Source organism: Sminthopsis crassicaudata, chromosome 4, assembly GCF_048593235.1.
Source record: "Sminthopsis crassicaudata isolate SCR6 chromosome 4, ASM4859323v1, whole genome shotgun sequence".
Taxonomy (NCBI): Eukaryota; Metazoa; Chordata; class Mammalia; order Dasyuromorphia; family Dasyuridae; genus Sminthopsis; species Sminthopsis crassicaudata.
In genome coordinates this window covers 67,433,117-67,456,013 of record NC_133620.1, presented here as the reverse complement: position 1 = coordinate 67,456,013, position 22,897 = coordinate 67,433,117, and the positions used below count along the sequence as shown (strand labels likewise).

The following is a 22,897-nucleotide window of genomic DNA, read 5'->3' as shown; positions in this document are numbered from 1 at the left end:
TACTTGTGAGGGGAACCAGGAAGCAAAATACAATTGACAGTTTTTTGAAAGTGCTGAACAATTAAGTACTGAAAAAATGTGCTGCTTAAAGTATATTTTAGAAATGATTTGTTTTGTTTTTAAAAAGCATTGACTCAGGAGCCATAAGACTAGCTTTATAACTCATTTATTATCTATCTCTAAACCAATGTTTCCTCATCTGCAAAATGTGAAATTAGCCAAGATAATATTTTAGCATTCATTCCTGATTAATACTGTATAATTAAGTGATATTAATAAGCCAGTCTTTTTCTCTAAGATGTCTACTATATAGGAAATAGGGGATGGTTGCATTAGAACACTAGGACAATAAATAAAAACTAAAATTCAATGATACATATATGAAAAAGGTTATAAATGTAAAATCAGAGAGTTCAAAGACAACCTTAAAGTCATATTATCCAACAACATCCTATCCAACTGAAATCTCATGCTGCAGTGTACAAAATGTAAAGCTGCAGAGTCCAAGTTCAAATCCCAATCTGGGTGTCTACTAGCCATGGGCTTTTGGACAAGGCATTTAACTTCTATGGGTCTCAGTTTTCTCATTTTAACATGGAGATTTTATGGAGAATATGAAGAATTTTTTCAGTTCCAAATTTGTCTTATAAATTAAGAGGGTTGGTTTGGATAATTCCACTGGTCCCATCCAGCTCCATATATTCCTGTTGATACTCCATACACACTTCAGGGGAAAAAGCAAAGGAATTACCTTTTAGATGAAAGCAAATAAATCTGTTGTGATTCACTGAACAATTGTAAAAAATATATAACAAAAGATAAAATCTAAGATATCTAAAATATATATATTACAAACACATAGCTATCAGTTCACAATTACAAAGAAAGCTAGTTCGGAATTTCTAAAATTAAGGAAATATAAAGTTTAAAATGGATGTCCCAAAGTCATCTTTAATTCAACTTATCTAAAACTTTACTCATTATCTCTTCACCTAAAATCTCTTTCAAACTTCCCTATTCCTTCTGTTGAAAGCACTACTGTCTTTTTACTATCTTGCAAATTTGTTGCTACCTTGCCCTCCTCGTTCTTAATCAAACTTCCCCAATTTCACCCTTATCCTCTTCCCCATATCTTTTCTTGACCTCTTCTTCCAGAATTTAGAAGACGTTAATACTCTTATAGCCTTCTATTCTCTTTAATCCATTCCCAATGAGAATATACCTCTTCTCTCCCCTGCTAGTTTCTTCTGTAAGTTTTTTTTTTCTTTTTTGTCTCATTTGTATAATTTCTCCTTTTTATATCTCTACAGATTTTTTGGTAATCATCGTATCACACTCTCCTAAGTACCCAAATAAAAATGGCAGTCATATAAGAACTGATTTTTAAAAATTTATAAATTATTTGACCTTTTAAATCCCTTATAATCGGTCTTTTAATATGTATATATTTCTCCTGGATATTATATGTTGAATTTTCCCTCATGTTCCACATTTTTTGGCATAAATAACAAAGTCTTTTAATTCATCAAATATCCAATTTTTTTTTTTTCATTCAGGATTATGCTTTGCTGGGTAAATCACCTTCAGTCTTAACTTTTGCTCTCTTGATCTATGAAATATAATATTCCAAGACCTATGATCCTTCTAAGCAGAAGTTGCTAGGTCTTGTATAATCCTCATTGTTTCTCAACAATATTTAAATTTTTTTTTCCTTAATATTTTCTCCTTAACTTGGGAGTTTTTGATATTCCTGTAAATTTTCCTCCTAGAATCTCACTGAGGTGATGATTGGTGGATTTTTTTTTTTCTACTTCTCCTTTACTGTCGTCTTCTAGAACTTCAGGGAACTTTCCTTAATAATTTTATATATTGTATAAAGATTCATAACTTATATTGTTTCTCTCTCAATTTGTTCTCCAGATCAGTTATTTTTCAAGTTCTCTTCTATTTTCATTCTTTTGATTTTTGTCTTATTATTTCTTGGTGTCTTATAAAATCATTATCTTTCCCTTGCCTAATTTCTAATTTTCTTTTTGGCAAGGCAATCAGGATTCTTAGACATGCTGTCCTGCAAATGCTCTTGTTCTCTGTGGTCCCTCCAGTGGCTGCAAACTTCAGCTGTTCTCTTTGCTCTAGAACCAAAACCAGGAACTCTAGTCTCCTGAGGGCCCATAGTCAGCAAGATCTCTGCCCTTCTACTGTACTAGATCCTTCTCCCCAAGTCATAACCTAGGATGATATCCAGTCAGCAGGCTATACTTGACATCCCTTGATAGTGGATGACACTGTCCACAAAGTGAAGAGTTCCTGAGGCTGACTCCCATTTCAGCTGTCCTAGGGCTTGCTGTTGATTCCATTGAATGAGTGTGCCTGGAGGTACACATCACTCAGGCTAAACCTCCATTCCTAGAGGTCAAGTCTTTCCTAGGGTCCCCTCAGTTTATCTTAGGAGGACAACTGCTTTACCCCAACTTTTATTCATTTCTGACACTCTTCAATCAGTTTGAGGCAATGTTCCATCCATTTATGTACAAGAAATTTGAAGGGCCTGAAGTTTTCTTACCTACTCTGCCATCTTTCCAGAATTCTCTCCCAACATTTTTCTTTTTAAAACTCTAAAAAGCAGGAAAATAAATGGGCCTTTCCTTTAGTATATAATATCTATATCAATTCAAGAGCAAATATTATATGTAATGGGGAAAAAAATTAGGAACCTTTTGAATAAGATGAAGTGTAAAGCAGGGATAGCCATTTTCACTACTGCAATTTAACAAAGAGCTAGGGTGATACCTATAGCAACAAGGCAAGAAAGAAAAATTAAGTGAATAATAAGCATAGGCCAAAAGAAAGAAAAAAAAAAAGTATTTTGGGGGAGATGATCAAACTTACTTAGAAAACTCTAAAGAAGTAACAAAAAAGTTAAATGAAACCATAAATTCAACCAAGTTTCTTTCTTTTTTTTTTTAAATTTTATTTATAAATTTTTTGACATTATATATGCATGAATAATTTTTTTATAACATTATCCCTTGTATTCATTTTTCCAAATTATCCCCTCTCTCCCTCTACTCCCTCCCCTTGATGACAGGCAATCCCGTACATTTTACTTGTGTTACAGTATAACCTAGGTACAATACATGTGTGTAAATACCATTTTCTTGTTGCACATTAAGTATTAGATTCCGAAGGTGTAAGTAACCTGGGTAGATAGACAGTAGTGCTAACAATTTACATTCACTTCCCAGTGTTCCTTCTCTGGGTGTAGTTGTTTCTGTCCATCATTGATCAACTGGAAGTGAGTTGGATCTTCTTTATGTTGAAGATATCCACTTCTATCAGAATACATCTTCATACAGCATTGAAGTGTACAGCGATCTTCTGGTTCTGTTCATTTCACTCAGCATCAGTTGATGTAAGTCTCTCCAAGCCTCTCTGTATTCCTCCTGCTGGTCATTTCTTACAGAGCAATAGTATTCCATAACCTTCATATACCATAATTTACCCAACCATTCTCCAATTGATGGACATCCATTCATCTTCCAGTTTCTAGCCACTACAAAAAGAGCTGCCACAAACATTTTGGCACATACTGGTCCCTTTCCGCTCTTTAGTATTTCTTTGGGATATAAGCCCAATAACAGCAATGCTGGATCAAAGGGTATGCACAGTTTGATAACTTTTTGGGCATAGTTCCAGATTGCTCTCCAGAATGGCTGGATTCTTTCACAACTCCACCAACAATGCATCAGTGTCCCAGTTTTCCCACATCCCCTCCAACATTCATCATTATTTGTTCCTGTCATCTTAGCCAATCTGACAGGTGTGTAGTGGTATCTCAGAGTTGTCTTAATTTGCATTTCTCTGATCAATAGTGATTTGGAACTCTTTCATATGAGTGGATATAGTTTCAATTTCATCATCTGAGAATTCTCTGTTCATATCCTTTGACCATTTATCAATTGGAGAATGGTTTGGTTTCCTATAAATCAGGGTCAGTTCTCTATATATTTTGGAAATGAGACCTTTATCAGAACCTTTAACTGTAAAAATGTTTTCCCAATTTGTTACTTCCCTTCTAATCTTGTTTGCATTAGTATTGTTTGTACAGAAACTTTTTAGTTTGATATAATCAAAATCTTCTATTTTGTGATCAATAATGATCTCTAGTTCTCCTCTGGTTATAAATTCCTTCCTCCTCCACAGGTCTGAGAGGTAGATTATCCTCTGTTCCTCTAATCTGTTTATGATCTCATTCTTTATGCCTAAATCATGGACCCATTTTGATCTTATCTTGGTATATGGTGTTAAGTGTGGATCCATATCTAATTTCTGCCATACTAATTTCCAGTTTTCCCAACAGTTTTTTCCAAATAATGAATTTTTATCCCTAATGTTGGTATCTTTGGGTTTGTCAAACACTAGATTGCTATAGATGTACCCTTTTTTGTCCTTTGTACCTAATCTGTTCCACTGATTGACTGGTCTATTTCTTAGCCAATACCAAATGGTTTTGGTGACTGCTGCTAAATAATATAGCTTTAGATCAGGTACACTTAGACCACCTTCCTCTGACTTTTTTTTCATTAGTTCCCTTGCAATTCTCGACCTTTTATTCTTCCATATGAATTTTGTTGTTATTTTTTCTAGGTCATTAAAATAGTTTCTTGGGAGTCTGACTGGTATAGCACTGAATAAATAGATTAGTTTGGGGAGTATTGTCATCTTTATTATATTCACTCGGCCTATCCAAGAGCACTGAATGTCTTTCCAATTATTTAAATCTGACTTTATTTTTGTGGCAAAATCAAGTTTCAAGATATAAAAATAATATGAAATAAACAGACATACAAATTTGGAAAGCATTACTCATGGGTAGTTCAATCAATATAACAAAAACTTTAATTAAATAAATTTGCTCTTTCAATACTATAACAAACTATTAAAGGAATATTTTATAAGCCTAGGAAAAAAATTTAGACAAGAGGAACAAAAGTCAAGAATCTCAAAGAAAATTATAAAAAGAAGTCCATTGAAATACTGGGTATACAGCACACAGAAGAAGTAAACAAACAGTTCTTTAATGTTCTATAAATCTAAAGATCTGTGTTAAGACCAAGACCACAATTTGACAAAAGTGCTAAGAAAACAATACAATATCCTGGAAGAAATTAAGTTGAGACTATTATCTTGTAAGCTCCAAATGCAAAATTATATATATATACCTGACCTGGATATAATAAAATAAGCAAATCAGAGCAGCAATGAAGATATTTCCTTTCAGATGTATAGTAGAAAAGCTCATGGTTAAACAAGCTAATGAGAAGATGACAAAAAGATTATTCTGATTATATAAAATTTAAGTTTTTATAAAATCAATATAATTTAAAAGAAAAAATAAGTGGGAAAACAATCTTTCTACAAATTTCAATAATAAAAGACTCATGTTTAAGAAAAATAAGGAACTAATTTGTAAAATTAAGAATCACTTCCTATGGTCAACAGATAAGAACAGAAAGTTTCCAAAAGAAGTTTAAATTGTCAACAAGGAAAGAATATTTCACAACTAATAATTAGAAAATGCAAATGAAAGCAACTTTTAGGTCGCATCATAAAGCTATCAAACTGACAAAGATGACAAAAGAAAATGACAAAAGTTGAAGGGGCTCTTGAAAAACTGACCTATTCATAGACCATTAATGGAACTATACATCTAATCATTCTGAAAAGCAATACTTGCACTATATCACTAAAGAACTGTGAATATATAAACTTTGATCCAACTATATCACCACAATGCCTATACACAAAAGAACTCAAAAAAAAAAAAAAAAAAAAAAAAAGGGGGGGGGGAGAGAAGGGACCTACCCATGAGAAAAAAAAGAACAGCTCTTTTCAGAATAGCTAAATATTACAAATTAAGGGACTATCCCTCCTTATAAGGAATGTTTACACAAATTCTTGTATCAAAATATAAAGGGATACTACTGTGCCACAAAGAACTGTAAGGGCCCTTTAAATGGACGGCGTCACAGTGCAACAGGAGATTGAGTGGCCCGGAAGTAATCTCTGTGGATATAGGACTGTCCTGTGGGGGGGATCCTAGCCATATTGAGATAGCTTTGTAATGGGTGACGGCTCTCTCACTGGTTGGCTGTGTGTATGATCTCACAGGCCCTTTATAAGCCCACTGCAGGCAGCAGTCGCTCTTTAACCTGGTGCTCTTTAACCTGGCTCCCTGAGCCAAGCTGATGGATAGCCGAGAGGTAAGGAGTTTGGTAGTGAACACGTGGATCTTCAGACCAGGTGTTCACTAGGGAGCTGACAAGTCAGGGCATTATGTGAGTAGGTATAAAAAAGGCTTTTAAGATTACACGTGGCTGTTCTTGAGCGCGCTACCGGTTATTAAACTATAGATTCAAGAGATTGTGGCCAGAGACCTTAGAAGGCCTCAGAGGAGGCGAGCCGGGTAGAGTTGACACTGCAAAGGTCAGTGGTCAAAGGTACTCTGTTGGGCCTAGGACAGACTAGTAATTGTAACTGCCAGGAGAGCACGTTACAAAGAACGACTAAATGAACAATTTCAGAGGAAACTGAAGATATACCCTTATGAACTGATGAAAGACAAAATGAACATAACTAAGAGACCAATTTATTCAATGAAAGAAAAAAACTTTAAAAAAACTATAGAATTCAGGGCAGCTAGGTGGTGCAGTGGATAGAGCACCAGCCCTGAATTCAGGAGGAGCAGAGTTCAAATCTGATCTCAGACACTTAACACTTCCTAGCTGTGTGACCTTGGGCAAGTCACTTATCCCCAGCCTCAGAAAAAAAACAAAACAAAAACAAAAAAAAAACACTATAGAATTCTGGTCTTAATGAAGCAATAAAACGCAAAACTGAAAATAAAATATACCACTTAAGAAATGAATGCTGAATTTGGAATTATGCCCCAAAAGTTATCAAACTGTGCATACCCTTTGATCCAGCAGTGTTTCTACTGGGCTTGTATCCCAAAGAGATCTTAAAGAAGGGAAAGGGACCTGTATGTGCAAGAATGTTTGTGGCAGCTCTTTTCATAGTGGCTAGAAACTGGAAGTTGAATGGATGTCCATCAATTGGAGAATGGTTGGGTAAATTATGGTATATGAAGGTTATGGAACATTATTGCTCTGTAAGAAATGACCAGCAGGAGGAATATAGAGAGGCTTGGAGAGACTTACATCAACTGATGCTGAGTGAAAAGAGCAGAACTAGGGGATCATTATACACTTCAACAATGATACTATATGAGGATGTATTCTGATGGAAGTGGCTATCTTCAACATAGAGAAGCTCTAATTCAGTTGTAATTCTTCAATGATGGACAGAATCAGCTACAGCCAGAGAAGGAACACTGGGAAATGAGTATAAACTGTTTGCATTTTTGTTTTTCTTCCCAGGTTATTTTACCTTCTGAATCCAATTCTTCCTGTGCAATAAGAAATTCTGTTCTGCACACATATACTGTATCTAGGATATACTTGTAACATATCTAACATGTATAGGACTGCCTGCCATCTAGGGGAAGGGGTGGAGGAAAGAAGGGAAAAACCGGAACAGAAGGGAATACAAGGGATAATGTAAAATATTACCCATGTACTGTCAAAAAAAAGTTATCATAAAATAAAAAATATATATTAATAAAAAAAAAAAAGAAAGATACATGGCAAAAAAAAGAAATGAATGCTGAGACATATAAACATGCACAGATATGACCAATGTGGGGTACAAATTTGAAGGGCTGTGCCTGTTAATGATGATGGTTTTGCTTTCATTCTTTTTTAAATGCTTTCCAATTGAGAAATGTACACTGGAAAGGGAACAGCTAGGTGGCACTGCAGTAGGCAGAAAGACGCTTGTTAAGTTCAAATCCAACCTCAGACACTTCCTAGCTGTGACCTGGGTAAGTCATTTATCCCTGTTTGCCTCAGTTTTCTCATCTGCAAAATGAGCTGAAGAAGAAAATGGCAAGCCACACTTGGATCTCTGTGAAGGAAAACTCTAAATTGGGTCCAAAAAAATAAGACGACTGAAAAATGACTGAATACTAATACATTGGGAGAGATACATTATAAAGTAAGTAAAAATAAGCATATTTATTTCTTAAAATCCCAGAAAAATCAAGAATGAAAACAATTTCTTCTCAGGAGTTTATATTCTAATGGAGAAAACACACCCACCCACACACCCATATACACACCCATACCCCTGGACCTTTAACTCCTGGCTGCATTTGGGATTATTGAACTGAACTGAAAGGAAGGCTGGCCCAGAAGCTCCCCAAGAAACCTGCTCACAGAGAACGACTACAATCTAGAGACAACAGAACATTATAAGAAGATATGCAATTGTATTTCTTACCTCTGAAGCAGTAGCTGCAATGTTAATGTTGCTCAACTGCCCATTCATTAGGTCCATATTTCCCACATCAGTTCTTGGCCTTCTTTTTACTGTAATAGGGTGTTGATTACTTCAAGTCCAAGGCAACAAATACATTATTCCTATAAACAAATGGTGATTAAAAAGTAAAGTTAGAATTCTTACCTTACTTATATGGTTCAGAAAACAAGTTTAAGTAAATGAAGCCAAATCAACAAGGCTCCCTCCACTTGGGAAAAAAAAGGATTGAAGCATGTTAAAAGACAAAAGAAGAAAACAGAAGAAATGTCAGAAGAAAATAGATAAACAAGACTGTTTTACAAGTTCACATATTATATGCTTAGAAAAGCAGCTCAATGTAATGGAGGTGTTCAATTTCACATAATTCTTTTTGTTTTACTTTGTATACAGAAATACTTGTTTTATTCGGTATGTTAAATAAATACTACCAAAAATAAGATAAAATGCCAATTGTAGAATAAATTAATTTTTCTACACTCCATATTTAATATGTCAGGCACAGGCGCACATTCCTGCAAACCCCTGGATTGAGGCTGATGAATCACTTAACCTCAAACGATCAATCCAAGGCCAAGGCTCTATAACTAATCTGTAATGAAATGGGGCCTGTGAGTGGCCTGGTCAGGTTAGGGAGACCCAGTCTTGCTCCTTTCTCCTTCCAAAAAAGTTGCTGACCTTAAAACATGGACAAGGCAATTATTCAATAAGAGTAGCAATACTTAAGGGACTGAACACAGGAAGTGAGATCACCAGGCAGGCCAGATTGACTAGAGGTTCCCGATATGGCTTAGGAATAGAAGGGACAGTCTGAGGCTGAGCCCCAGGACAGAGCTCAGAAAATAACATTAAGAAAAACCTGAGACTTGGGACTCTATTATCCTTACTTTGGGGAGTAAAACTTGATCACACTAAGAGTTGCTAAAAATAAAACCAAAAGGTAAATAAATAAATGACAACCAAGAAACAAAAGAGAAAGAATCCAATCACAGATGGGTACTATGAGCATAGAGAACATCAGGGTTCATTTTCAGAAGATAAAGAGATTAAAAAGTCACTCCTCTTTCAATAAGAAATATCAAATGGTCCCAAGCACAGAAAGATTTAAAAAGAGAGAGAGAGAGAGAAAGAGAGAGAGAGAGAGAGAGAGAGAGAGAGAGAGAGAGAGAGAGAGAGAGAGAGAGACAGAGAGAGAGAGAGAGAGAGAGAGAGAGAGAGAGAGAGAGAGAGAGAGAGAGAGACAGAGAGAGAGAGAGAGAGAGAGAGAGAGAAAACTTAAATAAGGACTTTAATGTAGAGGGCTGAAACTCCAAAAAAGTGTACTTGTATCAGACAAGGAGCATATAAGGCTAATTACCTATTCGATGTGAGACAATGACTCTATTAGCATATGTTGGATACATGGCTCTTCTCACAATTGATGCTATGGTTGAATGTTTGATGTTAAGATGATAGCAGGCAAGGATTAGAGGGTGGAGGGACAGAGGCCAGAGTCACTTGGCAGAAGACTAGGGGGAGAGAGGCTGGTAACTCTGGACTCCAGAATCAGGAGAGATCTTTGGCAAAACTCTTGGCAACTTGCCTACGTCCTTCACTTCTCCCCCTAAAGACGAAGGACTTAAATTTATCCTGACTCCAGCTAATCCTGAGGTCTCCAGGGAGCTAGCCCAGACTTTACATTTGCCACCCAACGTGAACCAAGGACCCTAATTTCACTGAAGAAGTCCCTGTGACCAAGAAATAGGGTGAATATTTTAATAGTCACATTAAGTTTTGAAGGAACTTAATTTGTTAAGAGGTAAACTAACCTTTTCTAACTGAAATGGGGCAGATATTAGGAAAAGATTCTCCCCCACCCCCAACTCCACCCCCACCTCCAAAGAAGCTCTATAGAAAGCATTCTTAGGTTGATCAAGAGACAAGGTTTGCTTGTAACTTGGGAGCAGATCGGTGGACTCTTGCGTACATTAGAATGCACGTCCCCTTGGTTCTTAAAGGAAGAAGAAATAGAGGCAGATAATTGGAAATGGGTAGGAGAACAACTATGTGAATATTACAATGACAAAGGTCCTGATTCAATTTCTAAGGAAAAATTCTATATGTACAACTTAATACAATTGGCCTTAAAGAATTCCGAAAGTTTTAGAAAAAAGAAAAGTTTTAAGAACAGTCACATAAGGAAGTGTGAGGAGAAAGAGGAAGAGATTGGAGAGGTGATGGAAATATCACCAGAGGGCATGAGGATTTAACTGAACTTGAAGGGCGTGATGATTCTCACTCTCACATCCCAGCTTCAACTCCACCTACACTGTTGACCCTTCCCCATCAACTTCACCTTCCTGGGTAGAGGGAGGAGGAGTGGAAGGGGCATTGATATCACCAATACCCCTCCCCCCAGCAATCACTCCCTCCTATAATTCCATTGCAAAAGGCACTATTTAAAGAGGAAGGGCAAAATACAGTCTCCTGTGATTGAACAACTTAACTCTTCAGGTCAAGAAAGTAGAAGATACACTTCTTTTAATCTAGAAATCATCAAAGAGCTTAAAAAGGCTTGCACCCTTTATGGGGCTACATCAGCTTATATTAAGATGTTGTTATAGAATTTGGCTTATGAAGTCTTAACCCCTAGGGACTGGAAATCTATAGCAAGGACATGCTTAGAACCTGGACAAAACTTGTGGCTTTCTGAATATAATGAACTGGGTAGGCTGCAAGCCCAACGAAATAGTTAAAGTGGAGTTAATCCTCCAATCACTGATGACCAACTAATAGGTGTAGGTTCTGATTAGTTACCCCATAGCAGCATATGAGCAAATTGCTGCTGCTGCCATCAAAGCATGGGGCTTTATCCCAGGTAAACAGGATAGACGAGAAGCCTCAATGAAAATAGCACAAGGACCAAATGAATCCTTTGCTGACTTTGTGGGATGTTTGCAGACAACTGTCATATAAACTAATGGTGAAAATACAATAACAGACATTATGATAAGGCAACTTGCTAAAGAAAATGCTAATGAGGTTTGAAGAAGAATTATACTAGGACTGTGCAAGGATTCTCCTTTAGGGGAGATCATAAGATGCTGTGCCACAGTGGGCACAAATGCCTTTTTTCCAGACTATGATGGAGACTTTCCAAGATCCCAACATTGGGAAGACAGGGTCCCTTTTGGCAAGGGACTTCCAGAGAGACTCGTCAATGCTTTCAATGTGGTGAAGTAGGCCATCTGAAAGCTCAATGTTGGCACAGATGGGCGACTATCGACAGATTGCTTATTAGGGGTCTGTATCAGTAAACTTGATGCTACTACTTCTCCTGGTTGATAAGTCACCCATTTTTACCTGTATTAGTGACTGGGATATTATCTACACATTCCCCAGTTTCCCAAATCAGTGCATGGATGGACACTGTTTTGTAAGTACTCTCAGGAGGTGAAATGGTCAAGCCTACTGTGCCTGGAGGAAAGGGATCCATAGGCTGAAGAGGTACAGATTTCACCTCTCTGGGGGTATCTCAGTTGTCCCAGCTACATACAACTCTATCCTCCCTAATTGTAATCTCTTTCTCCCATCAGAAGGCTTCCTGGCTGACTGGTCATGTCTGGGTATTGAACTTCTAGGCACTCTCTGGGTGTGGCATCGGCTGTCACCCACATTCTGACTCCAACCAATAAAATCCAGGAATATTCTAGACTGCAGCTATGACAGCTGACCGACCTATGCTCACCATCTATATAAATGGCATACCATTAGAAGGATTGACAGACACAGGTGCAGATCGCACAGTCATTAGAGGTGCCAACTGGCCCAGTCACTGGCCAAAGATTAAGGCAGACACCTACATGTCTGGGGTTGGAGGATCAATAGCAGCTGAAGTTAGTGCTACCTTTTGAGATGGATATTTTTAGGTGAAACAGGAGTTTTTACTCAAGCACACCTTTTTGGAGTTTCAGCCCTCTACACCTCCAGCTTTCTTTTGTTTTTGAACACAGGTGGTCACGCCATCCCTGACTTCTTAAGGAGGTGAGAACCCCAAAAAAGAGGTGATCACATCCTCCCTGACTTCTCAGGAAAGGAGGTGAAAACATCAAAAAGGAGGTGATCACCTCCCCTCCCCCCATCAATCTGTGGGGAAGAGACATTTTACAACAATTAGGATTAAAAATGAGTACTTCGGTTTTTTAGGCAGGGCTACTGTTGAAGGCCTGCAAACACTTTCCCCTGTTCCTATCCAATGGAAAACTGATACACCAGTGTGGATAGAACAGTGGCCCTTAGGTAGCAATAAAATTCAGGCCTTATTAGATATAATACAGGAGCAACTTGACCAAGGACACTTACAACCTTCTCTAAGTCCTTGGAATTCCCCAGTATTTGTTGTAAGAAAGAAATCTGGAAAATGGAGGATGTTGACAGATTTAAGAAAGGTAAATGAACAGATGGAAACTATGGGAACTCTTCAGCCTGGACTTCCATCTCCTACTCAGTTGCCTAGAGAATGGCCTCTGTGGGTTATAGACATTAAGGATTGTTTCTATTCTATCCCTCTAGATAAGGAGGATATGAAAAGATTTGCCTTTTCAGTGCCCAGAGTTAACTTAGCTGAGCCTTATAAAAGACATGTTTATACTATTATACTATATATAGTATATAGTTATACTATTAACTTCTTGATTTTTGACAAAGATGCACTGACTCCGGCAGACAGGTTTTATAACCTACTGGAAAGGCAGTGTCCAGTGCAAGCAGCTCCACTGTCTCTAGATAATCACCAGGTAATGTGGAGAGATCCAGAAAGTGGTGAATGGAAGGGACCAGATAGGTTAACTGCTTGGGGGAGAGGGTTTGCTTGTATCTCCACAGATGGAGAAGGAATCAGATGGGTGCCAATGAGCCGTATTCGCCTTGTTCATCGGAGAAAGACAGAGCAGACCCTTGAAATGAAGGAGAAGATCTAAGAAACATCAGGTGGTTCCATCACTCACTGTGCCCACCAATGAAAGAGCCTGAAAATTATGGCATTTGATTCATGGACATCAAAACTTGTTAATGAGACTGAATGCAGGACTTGAAAACCCTCAGGAATCATTGGATTTTGAGACATGACAAGACTGCAAGACTTCAAAATCTGCAGGAATCATTGGATTCCCTAACACATAATAAGATTGTTGCAGAACTTCCGGGACCATTGGATTCCCTGACACATGAAGCAACGAACAACAGATTGGTTTTGGACTATCTCTTGGTTGCTGAAGAAGGCATATGTGTGACTGATGTTTACATACCCTCCTCCTTCTAGGACTTCTGGAAATCTTTTATAAGACCATGTTGATTTATATTGTTTGTTATATCACTACAATTCATGTTTGTTACACCGCATTGAGCCTGCACTGGCTGTGGGGAGAATCATCACTAATAGCCTGTGTGTTATTGCTATGTGCTTGTGTAATACTTCCCATGCTGATGGGTTTGTGCATACCTGTCTCTAATAAGACCCTTTAGCCCAGAAACTCACTAGCAATCCCAACTTCTCTTTGGTGCTTTTCATCTCTCTTCCTGAGAAATGGGGGGAGGGGGTGATCACCTCCTTTTTGATGTTTTCACCTCCTTTCCTGAGAAGTCAGGGAGGATGTGATCACCTCTTTTTTGGGGTTCTCACCTCCTTAAGAAGTCAGGGATGGCGTGACCACCTGTGTTCAAAAACAAAAGAAAGCTGGAGGTGTAGAGGGCTGAAACTCCAAAAAGGTGTGCTTGAATCAGACAACCCAGCACTTGAGTCTAATTACCTATTTGATGTGAGACAATAACTCTGTTAGCATAAGTTTGGATAAATGGATCTACTCACTATTGGTGCTTGCTGAATGTTTGGTGTTAAGATAATTGTAGGCAAGGATTAGAGGGCAGGGTGAGAGAGGCCAGAGTCACTTGGTGGCAGGACAAAGAGCAGACAGGCTAGAGATCCAAAGATTTTTTTTCAAGAAAGACAAGATAAGGATGAGGAGAAGAACTAAAAGAAATAGGAAATTTAAGGGAAGACAGAAGGCTGCTTAATAAATTGAGGTGACTGTGCTAATATAGACTAAACACTTCTGTCCCACTCTGCTCATCAATTGGGTTACCTGTCCTCATTTATCTTAAAGAATTCGAATGAATTCTTTAGCAGCCAAGAAAAATATTTTCTATAATGGAAAGCACTTTAAAAAAAATTTTTTTAATCTCATGAGTTCATTTTTTTTTAAATAAAAGCTTATTTTCATGGGCAATGGGAGACGGAAATAGGAATTTCTAGAAGATACACTAAAAGTCTGGGCTAGTAATAGGGTTAGACAATTAAAAAAAAGCATGATGCCTGGCACAAAGTCTTGGTTTTGAACAAATGATTTAAAAAAACAAACCCCATAATTACTAAACCCAGAGGACTTTACTTACATCATTATCATCCATGACCTTATTGCTGCAAGACATAAAAAAATAACCTAATTGATATCTTAATTAACAGAACATAACTGTGATCTTAACCCAATCTCAGAAAATGAAACTAAACTATCTATAAAAGACTTTGGAAAGGAAGGAGGAGGAAGAGGGGCTTCTGAATCAGCCAGATTTACAAATGCTAAAACAGTAAGTAATGTCAAGCTACCCAAGGGTCAGCTAGGAGGTATGGCAGACAGAGCATAACCTGGAGTCAGGAAAACCTGAGTTCAGATCCAGCTTCAGACACTTATCAGCTGTGTCTTGGCAAGTTTGCCTCAGTTTCCTCATCTGTAAAATGAAAGGAAGTGGCAAATCACTTCAGTATTCTTGCCAAGAAAACCCCAAATGGGGTCATGAAGAGTCAAGATATGAATAAACAATGACAAGAAACAACATGAAACACAGATGTATCCTAAGAAAATGAGAAAGAAAATACTATACCATACTTTTTAATGAAACAAATATTATCCCTATACCTAAATAATAGTCACAAAGCAAAGAATTATAAACCACTATCAATAAAGAAATACAAATGTAAGAAAATTACAACATTATGCATCCCAAAATTATTCTGGCTATACTATATAAATGCTTTTTCCTAATTTTCTTCCTATCTGACCATTCTTCTGTTTCATTAAGTGGTTCTTCATCCTTGCAATTCCTAATTGTGAGTGTTCTCCAAGGCTCTGACTGATTACCACACTTATAATTATCATTACTATCTCAAATCTATATATGCATTTTTAATCTTTCCCTAAACTCCAGTTGTCCATTTCCAACTAATACCTGTTGTACATCTCTACTATGACTTCCACCTCAAACTCAAAAAATCCCAACTACATACACACCCCCCCCTTTAAACTAAACTTCACACCCTTAAGCCCAAACTTCTATTTTCAAGCATCTCCATTTTTACCTGTTGCTGAATTTTGAAATCATTCCTGCTTCTTCCATTTGACTCCCACATTTAATCATGTGTAAAATTCTGCCAATTTTTCCTTCACAAAATCTATTTGTATGTGAGTGAAGACTCAATCACAAACCACCCTGACTTGAAGGCCTCACCACCTCTCTTTAAGACAATTATAAAGGAATCTGAGCTGGTATCTCTCCCTCTGCAGTCAATCCCCTTGCCAGTCTATTATTGACACAAATATTCTTCCTACCACACAGGTCCTACCATGTTACTCTTAGGAACAAAACCTGTAGCTCTCTAGTACTTGTGGGATAAAAAAATTTCAACAGCCTGAAATTTGAGGCAGTAAGTCATTTAGCCAATTCCATATTTCCAGTTTTCACATTATTCTCCTTCACACACACTATATTCCAGTCAAAATGTAGTACTACCTGTTCCCTAAATTCAACAAGCCATCTCTTGCTCCTGCATTTGTATGGATCATTATCTGCACATCTGTACTTCCAGGCCCAGAGAATAGCAGAATCACAATTTTGAGTTAGAAGCGACCTATGTCTCAAGTACAATGCATAGCTCAGAGAACTCAGTATAACGTATCTGACATGGTAAAAACAAGATTTGCTTGAAGGATTCCAAGAAAGGGGAAAACCATTACTTTCTAAGGAAGCCCAAGCCAACTCCAGAACTGGAGTTGGAGGATCCAAGTTAAATTTATCTGTGGGAAAGCCACTTAAATCTCCCTGGGTCTCAGGTTCCATCATTTGTAAAATAAGTGAAGGTCTGGATGAAATGGTCTCTAATGTCTTGTTCAGCTCTAGATCTGGTAATTTCATACAGCTCTAATTATTCAGAATTTTCCCAACATCAACCCTAAATTTGCTTCTTTGAAATCTGTACCTACTATTCCTGATTCTGCCCTCTGGGACCAAATAAATCAAATTCATTTAATCCCTTTCCATAAGAACTTTTTTCAGATATTTAACATCTGGCTCCCTCTCCCCTGATTCCCCTCCCCCCCCAGCCTTTCTTCTCTAACCTAAATATCTCCACTTCTTTCAACCTATCTTGATATGACATAGACTCAAGGTCCTTCATCACCAATTCCCTGCCTGCCTGACATCCTAAACTTCACCTAGATTTCACTTCAATAACTCCTTATTCTGTAAGACCACATCAACACAAACTCAAGAGATACTGAAATTCACCCGCCTCAGTACTGTCAGTCCCTGAGGCCCTTCCCTGCCTCCCTCTGATTGGAGAAAAGGTGGATAGCAGAAAACTCCCTCCAAATCTTCCACTTAAAGAGGGAGCCCTGGGGAGACATCTCATCATTTCTTACCACATTGCACTTCTCTGGACTTCATCATGCGCTAGTAGTACCCTTCCTTAACCTCCTAATGCCTCAGCTTCTTTTTATGTGATGTCTTCCTCCATTAAATGATGAACTCCTTGAAGCCAAGGACTGGCTTTTGCCTTTTTTATATTTCCTGCAATGTCTGGCATATAGTGGATCCTTAAAAAATGTTCACTGATTTCACTATCTTGGCTGCTCCCCTCTGAAACATTCCCATTTAACAATATCCTTCTTAAACTATTAATATTCCTGATGTGCTATACCCCCCAAAAAACTTCGAGGTTGCCATCTCTTTATTCCTGAATGCCGCCATGCTGACACCCACTGAACTTCAATCAATCAGGTGCCCACCTGTGAAGCCTTCCCTAGATTTCGAGATGAAAGCATTCTCTTCCCTAAAATTACCCCCAAAACCTGCCACCATCTCAGTCTGCTATTCTATACAATATTTGTTTTTTTCTACCACTCTTTCATGGCCCCCAGAGGCAACCTTCTTGAAAGTGGGGGCTGTTGTTTTTAATCTGTTTTCCCAATCCATAAATAAAATACTTAGAACTGATCCTGCCACTCTGAAGAGTAATTTAGAACTATGCCCAAAGGTTTATAAAACTATGCATACCCTTTGATCCAGCACTGTCTCAACTGGGCCTGTATCCCAAGGAGATTATAAAAAGGGGAAAAGGACCCACATGCGCAAAAATGTTTGTAGCTTTTTGTAGTGGCAAGAAACTGGAAACTGAATGATGTCCATCAGTTGGGGAATGGCTGAATAAGTTGTGGTACATAAATGTAATGGAATATTATTGTTCTGTACGAAGTGATCAAGAAGATGATTTCAGAAAGACCTAGAGAGAGACTTACATGAACTGATGCTGGGTGAAGTGAGTAGAACCAAGAGAACATGGTACATAGCAACAAGTTGATTATGTTATGATCAACTCTGATGGACGTGGCTCTTCTCAACAATGAGGTGATTCAGGCCAATTCCAAGAGACTTGTGAAGGAGAGAGCCATCTGCATCCAAGAGAGAGGACTGAGAGGACTGAATGTGGATCACAACATAGTATTTTCAACTTTGTTGTTGATTGTTTACTTGCTTGTTTTTTCCCCCCTCTCATTTTTTTTCCCTTTTTGATCTTATTTTTTCTTGTGCAGCATGATAAATGTGGAAATACATTTAGAAGAATTGCACATTTATAACCCATATTGGAATGCTTACTGCCTATAGAAGGATGGGAGTGGTACAGGGTTTTGCAGGAGTTGAATGTTGAAGGCTATCTTTGCATGTATTTTGAAAAATAAAAAAGCTATTACAAAAAAAAGTAAGTACTTAAAAATGTCTATTAAATTAAAATATCTACTTAAGGAAAAGAGAAGAACACAAATTTTTTTCTAATCAAAAATCTTTTGATATTCCAAAAGAATATTCCCTGTTCCTTCTTAACTTGGTATTCATATTTCACAAAATGTTTCAATTCAAAATTTTTCATTTGTTCATCATACCTTGGTTCACTCTAAGGTATTCTTTCCAACTTTGCTTTTCTCCCAAAAATATCCTACTTATACTTCAATGGTCCAACTCAGGTGATGCCCTTTTCATATTTCTTTGCACTGCTACTACTCCAGTTCCTTTCAGTTAGTATGTAAATGATGTACTGTTTGAGCATACATACCTTTACTTCTCCCTACTAGACTGTTATTTCCTTTAGGAATTAACAAAGTGTCTAAGACATAGCAAACATTCAAGAAATATTTGTGGAACACAACAATTAAAATTCTAATTCAAGAATTAGAAGTCAATCAACATAAGGCTGAAAAATGTTTGGGAAAGCACTGAACAACACATCACTACCTTTCAGAACATTTAAAAAAATTATTTGTGCCTTCAGATATTTTATGTAAGTTTGTCATCCTTTCATTTTAATACTTTCTATGAAGCTTCCAAATAAGGAACTCATTTCTATAAAATTTTTTTTTTTACTTTTATGTGTCTTTATTTTTATTCAGTCTTACAAAAAAGGAAACAGATATAAGCATATCATTAATATGATGAACTCTTTAAATTTCATCTAAATATTATATACATCTATACTTATATGGTTTCATTTCTGTCCCTGTAATCTTAGGCCCAGAGAAATTGTTGGTACACTGATTATATGTATACTTGAACCCAATTCATAATTTTTAATACTGATGACATTTTCCCCATTTCTCCTGCTATATCATAACTAACTTGTGTAATTAAGACTTTACATTTGACATTTTGGTTTTTAAAAGTTAAAAATTTTAAAATAAATTACAATTCAATACCTAATATGAATAAAGATCAGGTCTATCTAGAATATGTAATCCAATGATGCCCCCTAGTGTTGAGGGAAAGGTTGTACTGAATTTAAGAAATAATACAAATTAAAATAAAATAATAATTATGGGATTCTGGTTTCCTAGTTAAAACATTCAACAGTAAGCATTTTATAAAGCACCTAAAAATGTGCTTGTTGTTCCTACTAATATATCAAAGAGGTTCTAATAGCTCTATTACATATGGAAACATCTGTCCTGAACCTGCAAGGATTTATCGTTGTTGTTGTTATTCTCCGGCAAGCTGAAATCTTGAAATCAGATTGCAATAGGCCCCTTTCAAAATTTTATCAAGTAACAATTCTTAACTTTTGTTTAAGTATGCTCAAATATAGTCTTTCCTACATAATACTAGTTCAACAATTATTTTATTCTGAGGATGGCCACAGCATTATTTACCAGGGTGGCAATTTCAAGAATGGCATTTTAGGGTTGTGTGGTGGCTAGCATGCCTTCTTCCCCATTCACCCCCCCCAAAAAATAATCAAAACAAAAGGTTAGGAGATTATGACAGTGCAGAACAAGGAGGTTTTTCTGTATTCCTTCCTTAACTCTGGCCTAGTACCACTACTTTAGCTTCTGGAAGAAGCACCTGAAATACCTTTAAAAATTAAGAGAAAAGGACAGAAATAGCAATGACTTCCAAAGCCATTTTAGATAATCCAAACATCTGTACATAGCATTTTGGTCATTTTTCCCCCCAACAAATTCTGAACAGGTAGCTAAAAACACTAGTTGGTATATTAATAATATTCTTACTTAAAAAGCATAACATTTTAAAATAAAGTAAAACTTAAGTCATTACATTGGATAAAATGCATTACACTCTTTATGTAAGCTTTTTAAGTAATCAGATTTACAAAATATTGCTCTGTAATAGTAACTGTTATTTTATACTTTGAAAAGTGTATGAAAGTCTGACTTGCTAATTTCCGGTGCTGAAATGTTGTTTCATCACTCCTTACATTATGACTTGGGTAACAGTCAACACTAAGAGTTGAGAAATTAGCCTACCTTTTCTCTCGTGACAGAAAACATTTACTTCTCTTCAAAATATACAAAGATTGACAATCTCCAATTTCCAATCTCCAATAACCAAAGCAACTAAATTATAAATTGCAGAGAATGTCTCAATGTGCAAAACTGGAAAGAGGTTCCTTTTTCTTGCTATAGTTATGTGTGTACAATATTTACAAAAACAGTGGCAGAGAGTTAATTAGGTAGCTGCTATGTTTTGGTTGAGGGGAGGGATCAACAATGGATAGATAAAGCAGTCTTAAGTCAGTCATTTGTAGGAGAAATCTATTATATCACTAACCTCTTTAGAGGAGAGTCAAGAGAATGACAGCTCATGTTAAATATTTCAATGCAAAAAACAAAGAAGAAATTGGATATAAATAGTTGTAGAAACTCTAACTCAGGAGGTTAGAGTCCAAAAAACTAAAGGATAAGAAGACAAAGTCAGGATTATCTGTTCAAAGTCACATCTAACAAAAAAATGACTATGTAACTCACAATTTCCAAATCTGAAGAGAGGCATAATTCCATTAGCTGGTTAGATTGCAACCTCAAAGTAAAAGGTCAACTTTCCTTAGCTACACTCCCATATTATTGAGACTCTCAAAGATCTCAAATAGGACACAAACTAGACATCACTGACAGATTATTTCAAGCTAGTATATCCTACTTGATATCTCTATTTCCATTCACCAACTATGAAGGACAGTGTGAAAGATGTTATATTGGCATCTTCTAACAGCAACTAAAGTACCAGCAGCTTTTTTTGGTTTTCAGAGGGTAGCCAAAGTAGAAAGGTTCATAGAAGTATATGGTACACACAGTATACCACCTTCATATCACCTTTGATATAGTGAAAGATAAGATTCAGGTTAAAAAGGGTTTAGGAATTTTATTTACTGTATAGTATTTATGGTACTGTAAAGCTTCATGAGTTATGAAAAGTGAATATGTCTGAAATAATTTTGTTTTTTTTAATTAGGATATATTAGCACAAATGGTAAGAGAATCTAGGGAATTAATTAGCAAGGAAAAATGTTTTGCATGTTATCGATTTTATGGGTTATTTCATGGTTATTGAATCAGGAAAAGTACCTATTATCAGAATTAATGTTTTGTTATAAAGAATCATACAGAAATGTATATTTTCATCAATCTCTAGAGAAAGACTACAATTTTTGGTGCCATAAAGAATGAGATTATAAATAAATTAGAAGAACATAGGATAGTTTACCTCTCAGACCTGTGGAAGAGGAAGGAATTTGTGACCAAAGAAGAACTAGAGATCATTATTGATCACAAAATAGAAAATTTTGATTGTGTTAAGTTTAAAAGATTTTGTACAAACTAAACTAATGCAGACAAGATTAGGAGGGAAGCAATAAACTGGGAAACTATTTTTACAGTCAAAGGTTCTGATAAAGGCCTCATTTCCAAAATAAATAGAGAATTGACTCTATAAGAAATCAATCCATTCTCCAACTGATAAATGGTCAAAGGATATGAACAGACAATTCTCAGATGAAGAAATTGAAACTATTTCTAGCCATATGAAAAGATGCTCCAAGTCATTATAAATCAGAGAAATGCAAATTAAGACAACTCTGAGATACTACTACACACCTGTCAGATTGTCAGAATAGACAGGGAAAGATAATGTGGAATGTTGGAGGCGATGTAGGAAAACTGGGACACTGATACATTGTTGGTGTTATTGTGAATACATCCAGCCATTCTGGAGAATGATTTGGAACTATGCTTTAAAAATTAACAAACTGTGCATACCCTGTGATCTAGCAGCATTACTAAGTACTGGGCTTATATCCCAAAGATATTTTTTAATTAATATTTCTTTTATTTTATAATTATAACTTTTTTTGACAGTACATATATGCATGGGTAATATTTTATAACAGCATCCTTTGCACTCACTTCTGTCCCGATTTTTCCCTTCCTTCCCTCCACCCCTTCCCCTAGATGGCAGGCAGTCTTATACATGTTAGATATGTTATAGTATATGTGTGCAAAACCTAATTTCTTGTTGCACAGGAAGAATTGGATTCAGAAGGTAAAAATAACCTGGGAAAAAAACAAAAATGCCAACACTTTACACTCATTTCCCAGTGTTCCTTCTCTGGGTGTAGTTGATTCTGTCCATAATTGATCAATTGGTCCAATGAGATTTTAAAGGGAAAGGGACCTGTATGTGCAAGAATGTTTGTGGCAACCCTTTTTGTAGGGGCCAGAAACTGGAAACTGAGTGGATGTCCAAGAGTTGGAGATTGGCTGAATAAATTGTGGTATATGAATATTATGGAATATTATTGTTCTGTAAGAAA

At 36.6% G+C, this 22,897-nt stretch overlaps 1 protein-coding gene across 5 annotated transcripts in view; it reads right to left on the bottom strand.

Moving 5' to 3' along the window:
* RALGPS2 (Ral GEF with PH domain and SH3 binding motif 2) overlaps positions 1-22,897 on the bottom strand; it is a 219,737-nt gene that overhangs the window by 119,393 nt on the left and 77,447 nt on the right. For all 5 annotated transcript variants that reach the window (XM_074308477.1, XM_074308478.1, XM_074308476.1 and 2 more), the window contains one exon: positions 8,401-8,540. In XM_074308477.1, the coding sequence (XP_074164578.1) occupies positions 8,401-8,457 (57 nt within the window). In that variant the 5' untranslated portion in view covers positions 8,458-8,540. The remainder of the gene's footprint in view (positions 1-8,400; positions 8,541-22,897) is intronic.